This window comes from Vigna angularis, chromosome 10, assembly GCF_016808095.1.
Source record: "Vigna angularis cultivar LongXiaoDou No.4 chromosome 10, ASM1680809v1, whole genome shotgun sequence".
NCBI classification, from domain to species: domain Eukaryota; kingdom Viridiplantae; phylum Streptophyta; class Magnoliopsida; order Fabales; family Fabaceae; genus Vigna; species Vigna angularis.
This window is the reverse complement of record NC_068979.1, coordinates 23,301,988-23,312,324: the sequence shown is the minus strand read 5'-3', so window position 1 is coordinate 23,312,324 and position 10,337 is coordinate 23,301,988. Positions and strand designations below refer to the sequence as shown.

Sequence of the window (10,337 nt, the reverse complement as noted above, 5' to 3'; positions counted from 1 at the left end):
ATTCATATTTAATTTATATTATATTATATTTGTAATTTAATTTAATTTAGATTTTATTTTAATACGTAAATATTTGGGAGTTTTAAAATATTTGTGGATGTTTTTTAAACCGAGACTAATAACAATTAGATTTTTCTAAATTATTTAAAGATATTTTCTTTGAACGGAGTCTACCATAGTTGTGATTAAAGATGCAAAATGATTTAAACTGCATTAACATCCATTTTTCTGATACATATGATAAAGAAATCCGAGACTGTACAAAGAAACAGAAACAGTGAGAAATAAACAACAGCGGTAGGAAGCGGTTGGAATATACAAGAATATCTACCTCGTATATCTACATGCATGGAAAAGGATACACCATATATAGCTTACACTGTACACAGATGTCAGAGAAAGATGGAGGGAAAGGAGTTTGTGAGGGATTTGGTTTTGGCACAGAATGGTGATGATGATGATGATGTCTAACAAGGTTTGCCCTCAACGCATCTTAGGGCCCCAGCGTAGCGACTGAGCCTTACTACATACGAACCAGGCCTGGAGGACACCATGTCCTTCTTTGTGAAGGGTCTGTTCTTTAAAACGGGCCCACTTTCTCTGAAATAAGCTCCATTCACTAGCTCATCCCTGATTGATCTCCATTGCCAGTTTTTCCACTCTTCTTCTGTTGCGTAGGTCCTCTTTGTTACCTTCACCAACACCAATCAATTTCATTTTGCATCTCATCACAAAGTCTTCACTATTTGAAGTCTGATTCTCATAACATTATGATTCAACACAAGGTCTTCAACTATATGTGTGTATAATATATATAATTCATGATGATACCAACATGAGAAAAATGATAGATTTGAGTATATATTACCTCTTTAGCATTATTGTCGTTGGGGGCTGTGAATCGGTTGCCCTCACTAATAATTGTAGGATGCTTGCTACCACCAATGGCATACATTTCCCAATGAGTGTAGTCGTTGTTAACCACATGGAAAAAACCAAACCTGCATCTTGGCATTCTTTGAACTAATCTCTTACCAAAGTGGTTGAATAACAGTGTGATCTGCATTAGCTTATCACCATCATAGCTGTCACTCGCACCAAACAGCATCACCTGAATCATATATAAAATTTACTCATCTATTACTTAAAATGATCCATCTCATTATAATTACAACTATTTCTAAATGTATTTTAGAACTACCAAAGTAATAACCTCATTGTGGTCTGTGAAGTGGCAATTGGAGATGGTAATGGCAGTAGAACCCATAATGGCATCGATCATTCCGTCTTTGCAGTTTCTCATGGAAACATGGTCGATCCAAACATAGCTAGAGCCAAAGATGGAAATTCCATCACCATCACTCTGAGTTCTTTGACCGTAGTGGGTCTCAGAATCTCTGATAAGTCCACCATTGCCAGAATTAATGTCAAAAATTTTGATTCCATGGATGATGACATTCTTGACGAATTGGAGGGTAAAACCAGCACCATTCATAATGTAGATATCAGCTCCTCTTCCATCAATGGTCTTGTCACTTGCCACAATCAGCTCCTGGCTCAGCCTAATGGTCATGCTATGAGAAAAATAGATCCACAAGGGTGCAGTTCGTGTAACCGCATGCCTAAGGGTACCAGGAACAGGATTCACCATGTCATTATCTAAGTTACTCGTTACCTCATAAAACGAACCTTTCTGTCCTCCAACAGTGCTTCTGCCAAAACCTTGCACACAATCTGCCAGCTTCTTCCGATTCTTTTCCCATTTCTTGTCACACCTCCAACATCTGTCAATCGGGTTTGTTGCCAAGCACGGATTATTTGTTAACTTTCCTGCCAAATTCCTTCTTCCAGTTTTTTCCGCTTTTTCATCACTAATTATCAGGCTGTCATGTCATAACAAACAGCAAAAAAACAAAATACAATTACTCAGCAACATGCCATACATGAATATGTGAAGATTTTCCCATAAAACTGAACATGACACTCACTCAGAAATATTATCAGTCACGTTGCCGCTGAATGAAAATGGATCATTAATATAAGCTCTTTTGTTCTCTAGTTCAGCACTTGCTTCTTTTTTCTTCCAATACTCATCAAATAATGCAGCTTGCTTCCCCCAATACTCTTCATCCTCTAAAATATTGCCATATAAGGTAGGTATGGTCACTACCAAACAGGTTAAAATCAAGATGCTGTATAATTTAGTCATTGTTCATATAATTTTTTTTATTTATCTATTTAAGTAATGATTTTTTTGGGTGATAGCGGCCAAGGGGTATTAAGAACCTCAGCCGAATTGATGGAATTATTAATAATACTCTAGCAACGAAATGAATACACAATTACATATGTTCATATATATGCTCCATGAATGATCACATTAAGGGAGACAACAATGGAGATAGTTTCCATTTCAAGGCCATCAATGATTTTAACCCTACAAAAGTGGATCATTTCAAACAATCTTAGATGCTATAATTTTTTGTTTGTTCTACCTTGAGAGGTGGAAGACCAGACATGTTATACACCATTCCTTTGTAAGCATTAGTAGCTAACAACATTTATAGTTTAGCTTTCAAATGTAACCGCAACATTCTTTTTCTGATGTCAAATAGCTTTTAGCTCAAATTAACCACCTGCTTGAGATAGGATACAGTTTGTTTTATGACAACGAATTTTCTTTTGGAAAATCTAAACTAAATGTCTAACCCTTCTAGATTTAAAACCTATTTCATTCATGTTTTTAATAAATTAACTATATTTCCTATGCTTTTAAATATACATGTACATCTCTTATTTTTTAAATAAATAACATTCAAATTTTATTATACTTTTTAATAAAATTACTCATCTTCTCTTATCTTAAAAAGCTATTCGACATTTTTAATTTTTAATCTTAAAAAACTCCTCTTTTATATACGCAAGCATCATTTAAAACAAATCTGTATTTTGTCCATTGTTATAACTCATGAAACTGTTGTTAATTTATTTTTACCTTGTCCTTTTGTAGCTATGTTGTGGAATTGGTTAAGCGATATCACACACCAAAATTTTTATGCAACGATATTCTGACTTTGTTGGAGTTTAATGGAAGCACTTGGATGAGGTTGTCACAAACAATGTTCATACCAAGTGTACATACAACATGAAATAGGTAGAGAATCGTACACATCGATTTGAGATTTGATATGGGTTGATCTCTAAGATTATAGTCAACCAACAGTTAAAGATAATAAATCTAACCGTTAATTATGAGATTATTATGCTAAACGAGATTGAAAGGTAATTGGATCTTTATTAGACTATCATTAAGGTAAAAGTCAATCCAATGGTCTATAAATATGACATGTATATAAGAAATTTAATACTTTTAGATCTATTATATTTATTGAGTTGTCTTAACCGAACATTGACATGAGCATCATAATGTCTTTGACAAATATTTGATAGGATGGACCGAGCAGGAGAGAAGATAATTAAGAGAAAAATATTAAGTAGCGAACTATGTGACAAGAAAATCAAAGTGAGTGTCAGTGTATCCTTAGCCTTACAAGAATATTTTAACGTCCACTGTGGGACCGAAAGAGCACGAACAATACCTATATGGTGACCACCAGGAACATGATGAACAATGTAGTCTTGGAGGAAGCGTCTGAAGAATAGGACCTGGATTCTATAAAAATGAATAGAAAAATGAATAAGGACATGAAAGAGATGAAGAAAAGACATGAAGAAGACAATAAAGAGCTGCAAGTTTTGCGCAAAGAAAATGCACTAATAAGACATCTCACAAATAACAAAGGTCTCACTCTGTTTACTCCAACTCAATTGGAGCATGCTAAATTAACCTTGGGCGGAGCACGAATGATTGATCCAAGGGGGAAGTGATGAAGGAAGTAGAGACTATAACTTGTCTACAATAGTTATTGTTGATACAGCCAAAATGTATCCTTTCACCACAAAAATCATGAATGTCCCAATGTTAGATCATTGGAAGATGCAAACATTCGATAAATATGATGGAACAATAGATCCAAATGAAAACATTAGTATGTTCGTAACGCATATGGCGTTTTATACATGCAATGATGTTGTTTGGTGTAAGGTGTTCCCAATGTCCTTGAAGGGAGCAACGTCAGGATGGTTTACTCAATTGTTAACAAACTTTATTGATTGTTTTGCCACACTTAAAGCAAAGTTTGGAGCTCAGTTTGCTACGAGTCATTAGCATATGATGATGTCCATCACACTAGTCAATATCAGGCAGGAAAAGGTAGAATCCCTTCAGACCTTTATGGACCAATTTGGGAAGGTGGCCCTTCAGATTAGGAATTTGAGTCATAAAGTGACCATGCACCACATGATCACCATGCTGAGACATGGGCCTTTCATTGATAGCTTATGCATGCAACTAGTTGTAGATGTGGATGGATTGAGGTAGAGAGCGACAACATTCATGCAAGCAGAGGAGTTGAGAGATTTCAAAAACCAGGTCAGGACAGAAGAGAATTCCAACAAGAAAAATTATCAAGTTAGGTTTCTTCATTTCACCAGCTATATCCCTCTTAACGCCTCTTAATCATATGTTCTAGATTAAACGCTCAATGTTGAACTCTTACCCCTTTCTAAAAAAGCCAAAACCCTGTTAAATTCTTATGAATGCCAATACCACGTAATCTGGGACGTAACACGGAGGAATATACAACTTTAAGAGATAATATTGAAGTGTTAATATATACAAGCTAGATATTTAAAGAAGTTTGTTGATGCAAGATGAAGCCCCTTGTGTTAGAGAAGAGCTACGAAGAGATCAAAAAGCCAATAGACCACAAAAGTGGTCGAGACCGAAGCAAAGTAGGAGTGATAGCCACTTGAGAAGTAGGGAAAAGCCTTTAAGAGGAATGGATCAAGCCATATTTGGTGGGTTCGCGGGTGGTGACCACATTTCCTTAGCTCGAAAGCGACATATTCTAGCTTTGCGATCAATTAACATGGTGGAAAGGTTGAGAAGAAGAATTTCGATCATAACATTTATAGACGAAACCTTTAAGGTACTTGACCCCGACTAGGACGACCCCATGGTCATTTCGGTTGAATTAGTTGATTTTTGTGTTGAGCAAAATTCTCATTAACTAAGGAAGCTCGGTCAGCATCTTATACTGGAAAACTTTCTTAAAGTTAGACATCTCTAAAGAGTTGACACGAGAGGATATATAGACCTTCGTACGAGGTTTGTGAGCAAGGACCAAAGAAGTAGAGTGATTAGAGTGTGATACTTGTTAGTGAAGGCGAATACGTTATATAATGTACTATTAGGACGTCCTAATGTCCACTTCTGGTTTATAGATAAAGCAAGTGGATGCTTGTAATACGCAATCTACACAAAGTAGAGTAGATATGCATACAACAAATATGTTTTTTCTCTTATCACTTTTGTTGTTTTTTAAACATTGTGCATTTAATGTAATTTAATGTTTGTTCTGAATAACAAAGTGTTTTTTTGTGCTTTTTATCGTTTAGGTAGGATTTCATCATTTAAGCTTCTCACTAAGATGTCAAGTAATTGATTGAAGACTTCATCGTTGGATGAAGTGAATCATTCAACATATGGTATGTCTAGCCTATGTAAACGCTTAAGATTTTTCTTTGTTTTATTCAGCACATGCATTTAGCACGATGTTATCTATCACAAGTTTTTGCAATGTCACTCAAGACTTTTAGCATGCTTTCCAAAAACATTGCCTTGACACTTTTACCTACTAAAACATATTGAGATTTTATTCTTTTATCATCTAGTGATGTATAACACTTGCATTCAGCATGACTTTCATTTACACATTAATTTGGGGAACGTTTAGTGGTGCGTCTTGTTTATACCTAAGTGTTTTTCTAAGATTTGCCTAAGTTATTTGGGTTTCTTAGAGTATTTTTCATGCATCACTTGTTTCATTTATTTGTTATTCTGATGATAACATTGTCATAGGTCATTTCGTAATCAATATTGTTTGTTAAACTTCAAAGCAAGAGTGTTTAGACATTTTAGTCTTATTACACAATCTTGTCTTAACACGCTCATCCCTTAGGGTGAAGTTGTGTAAGGAAAACATTCAACTCTAACAAAACGCCCATCGTGAAAGTGTCAAAGGGGAATCACACGTTCAGTTTGGAGAACATGCATGTATAGGCATAGAAGAAGTTCTTCTTATACTCTCTACACCTACGAAATACACAATCACTCCCACGAAAAACGCCAAAGCTACAAAGAGTATTAGCAATACCTTCCTTAAGGAAATCAACGTGCTCGACCAAATAGCAAAGAGAACACTCCCCCTTCCCCCAATTATACTCAGTCGCATACTCATGGACTTGCTCATCCACCCACTCATATTCAGGAATGAGCAACAAATTGAACTCGTCCCATTTCCCATTGACATCTATTTCCACATCTATATTATGAATCGGTGTCTTCCCCTTTTGGGAAACAGTTTGATCGCTTGGTTGTGATACCGATCAGAATGTGAACCTAAAACCGACGAAGATATGTCATTTGCATACCCCCTGACTTCCCTACAGAAAGCCCCTCAGACGATGAAGAAATGATGAAACTAATCATTATTACCTTATTAAGAACTATGCATCACGAAAAAGCTCTAAAGAAGAAAATAGAGTGCCATGGGGAGACCCACCCCTGTTTATAAGGAGGACCTAAGTTAACAATCGAGGCACTTTAGTCGTTGGATCAACTTTGATCTAATGATCCAAAGATAACGTCATTTCACATCTCTCTTACAGACACAATTTATGAAGCAATGTGACGTTTCGAAAATAGGAGCCAACAATTAGGACGAGAGAATCAAAGTACCACAAAACTTAAAAGCATCACAATGTCTCAAAGGAAGAATTTTTTTCTTAGACTAGGCTAGAAAGGATAACTCATATCTCAATTCTACGAACAGGTGGGGACGATTACTTTAAGTCCTCACATTCTGAACAAATTACTCTGACTTATGGGCTAATGTACATACCACATGAAATAGGTATAGAATTGTACTAATTGGATCAGAGGCTCAATAATGATCGACCTCTAAGATTATATCCGACCGATTGTGAAAAATGACAAATCTAACAGTTAATTATGGAATTATTATGCTAAATTATATTAAAATGTAATTTTGCCTTTATTAGATTGTCATTAAGATAAAAGTTCATCCAAGAACCTATAAATATAATGTGTAGGTAAGACATTTAATACTTTTGAATTTATTACATTTATTGAGTTTTATCCTAACTTAACACTTACTGGTGTATTGAAGACTTACTGGTGTATTGAAGCGCTTTTGATAGGTAACCAACCCAAAGAACCAAATAAAAGAGAAGATAATAAAAAAGAAAAAATTAAGCAATAAGTTGTGTAACAGGAGTGTTAGTGTATCCTTAACTTACATATTATAAATTTTATCTTATTTGCATATAAAAAAGTATGATTTTTTATTTGTCGTAGTTAACGTGGTTTTTAAATTAAAGGTATTAATTATTCTTTATCCCAAATTAAAATTATTCAAGCTTTTCTTATATCTATTGCAAGCTGAGAAAATCAGAAAAATGTATTGAAATGAATTGGTGTACTTGAAATTCAAGTTAGATAGAATGCAATTAGATTGGGCCTAGTGTATGAAAATCTTTCAGTATATACGTACATATTCTAAGAAACTTGAGGGTTCAAAACATGGGTTGAGTTATGGTCTTAAGTCCGTTAAGATAATATTTAATTGTTTGTTTTGAAATCTTAAATTTTTATCATGATTTTGTTTTTAGAAGTTAAAAAGATTAAAGAAAATAATGATCTTAATTTTTAAATAATATAAAACTATTTTATATATTGAAATAGATTGTTTTTAAAGTTAAATATGATTTTTTTTTTATAATACTAGTTGGTTATGCATGGCAAATTAAAGGAATGAAGATTATAATAGATTGAAATGTTAGGAAAATGTTAAAAGGTATGTGTTTTAAAATTGTTAAAAGAAGATAAGAAATGTATTGATAGTATAGTTAATTAAGATATTAAGAGTTTAGCTTTTATTAGTGCGATGATATTCCTCTTTTATATATGTATGTAACCTAATACCTCACATTATGCTTGTCATCCAAGAAACACGTACGCAGGGATAAGGGAAAATGAAATCCATAAATACAAAATTTCCAAGTTTCACATGGTTAAATATTTTCATTATGTATTTATAATATTATTTTTGTTTCAGTTTCTTAAACAATTTTAAAGTAGTTACCTTTTAACACTTTTCTTTACTCAATTGTATTTATGAATTTTTTAGTTTATTTTATTCTTTCAATTATTATAAGCATAAAAGTTATTAATAAATAAAAACTAGCTTCTTTTATTTCAGCTTGAAATGTTTTATTTCCTTTTGTTTTTTCCTATCTTATCTTTTTGTCGTAATTCTAATAGGTGACATCTAGTTTTTTTAGCAAAATTGTTGAAACTTATTTGAAACAAGTATATTTCTTTTAGTTTTTTTCTTTTAATTTGATGAAGAGAACTAAGATCTTTGGTAGTAAGAATAGAGTCTTATCTAGGAGTGTTTACTATTTAGAAAACTATCGAACAAGATTATGAAATAATTTATTTTTTTAGCACAATCTTTCGTACTCAAAATCAATAGTCACATATATAAAAAGTAAGAAGGCTAAAACAATTTAATGTTTTTTAATGGTATTTGTTAAAATATCTTCTCAAAAATCATAACTTTCAAATAAATTAAAAAAAAATCAGATCAACCGAAAGAGAAATATGTTGGAAATGAAAGAATATATAGGAAGCATGTATGTGTAACCGAAAGAGAAATATGTTGGAAATGGAAGAATCTATAGGAAGCATGTATGTGCTTAATTTTAACGAGGGAATTTGATATGTAAAGGGTGAAATAATCTTAAATAATCAAGAAATACTTAAACAAATTGTTCGATCTTGTTAACAAAATAAGTTTTGTTGGTTAGATATTTTGTTGTAGAAAATTTTGGCAATGGTATTGGAAGGGTGTGAGACATCTATAATCTTGCTAGAAAACAAAGGGTTTGTTTAAAGATCATTATGACAAAAGTGTTCATGATCTGCAACCCACAAACAATGGAAGTTGATGAAATAATATTATGTTGAAAAAAAAAATAAAAAGAAGATTTTTAAGCAAAACCATGCATCAATGGGTGAGCACCTAGCAAAAAAAAAAAACAAATTAAGGAAAGAAAGTAAAGAAAAACTATCCATCTTATCAACATTGGGGTAAAAAAGGTCATCCAACTTTTAGATGTTGGAAGAGATTAAATGCAAAATGCAACTACATGAAACACGAAGTTTGTAGCTTTCAATTACAAAAGAACACACATTGGCAAAACTTAGATTTCTAATTGAGAGTCAGATGAACAGTTTGTAGTCATTTTTTTCTACATTAGTGAATCAAGTGAAAATTGATTTATTGATAACGATTTACCAAACATGTGTTATAAGGTATTATTGAGATAATTAAGGTGTCAACTAAGTCAAAATGGGAAATGGTGTTTATCTCTCAATCAAAGGAAAGTGGATAGCTACAATCAAAAGTTTTGCAAACACAAAAACTACTTCGCATGTTCTTTATGTTCCTGACATTGATCAAATCGTGTTCAGTGTCAATCAACCTATTTAATGGGAACATAAAGTTATCTTTAATGAAAAATGTTACTCGATTCAGGAATTGAACATCAATTTAATTTAATGCTTCCTACAACCCATAATAAAGAAAAGCAAGGTCAATGAGAAGAAAATTTGATATATCTTTAAGATAGTGAGATGTATGTTGTAGGAGAAGAATTTATTAGGAAAAAAAGTACAACTCTTTTTTTGAAATAGACATCCCACAAAAATATTGATGAATCAAACACTATCTATTGTTTGCTAAAGTAAGGTCACTAGGAAGAGAAATCTAAATATCTTGGAGATAATGGAATGCATGTTGTAGGAGAAGAATTTCCAAGAAAAGTACAACACTCTTTTCTCAAAATAGGCATCCTATAAAAACATTGATGAATCAAACACCATTTATGGCTATGTATGTTTATAAACTATTCTTGAAATTTCTTAAAGGTTTTTGTTGTTTATGTTTTGGTGATGTCATGTTCCATATGGTTGCTGAGATAACCTTAACATGGACAAAAGGGCATCATTAGAAAATTTGATAGAATACCATGCAATCAAAAAAGCCTCTCGAATCCAAATAAGGAAAACGTGCGATCAAAGAAGGAAGTACACCTCGAGCTTCATCGGTAGTATAAAAGGAGACAAA

At 32.9% G+C, this 10,337-nt stretch overlaps 1 protein-coding gene across 1 annotated transcript; it reads right to left on the bottom strand.

The window, feature by feature from the left end:
* Positions 1-309: 309 nt before the first annotated feature.
* Positions 310-2,209, bottom strand: LOC108345298 (pectate lyase). Its single transcript, XM_017583886.2, has 4 exons — positions 1,989-2,209; positions 1,214-1,883; positions 869-1,111; positions 310-692 (listed from the first exon to the last, which is right to left on the bottom strand). The coding sequence occupies exons 1-4, from the start codon at positions 2,207-2,209 to the stop codon at positions 468-470; spliced, it is 1,359 nt and encodes a 452-aa protein (XP_017439375.1). The 3' UTR covers positions 310-467.
* Between the last annotated feature and the right edge of the window lie 8,128 nt (positions 2,210-10,337).

What these genes read in the sequence shown, in the direction of transcription:
- LOC108345298 (XM_017583886.2), bottom strand. Translation starts at nt 2,209, where the DNA reads ATGACTAAATTATACAGCATCTTGATTTTAACCTGTTTGGTAGTGACC. An exon ending in GTGACTGATAATATTTCTGA is followed by an intron (nt 1,884 to 1,988) that starts GTGAGTGTCATG and finishes ATGACATGACAG; the next exon opens with CCTGATAATTAGTGATGAAA. An exon ending in ACGACAATAATGCTAAAGAG is followed by an intron (nt 693 to 868) that starts GTAATATATACT and finishes GTGTTGGTGAAG; the next exon opens with GTAACAAAGAGGACCTACGC.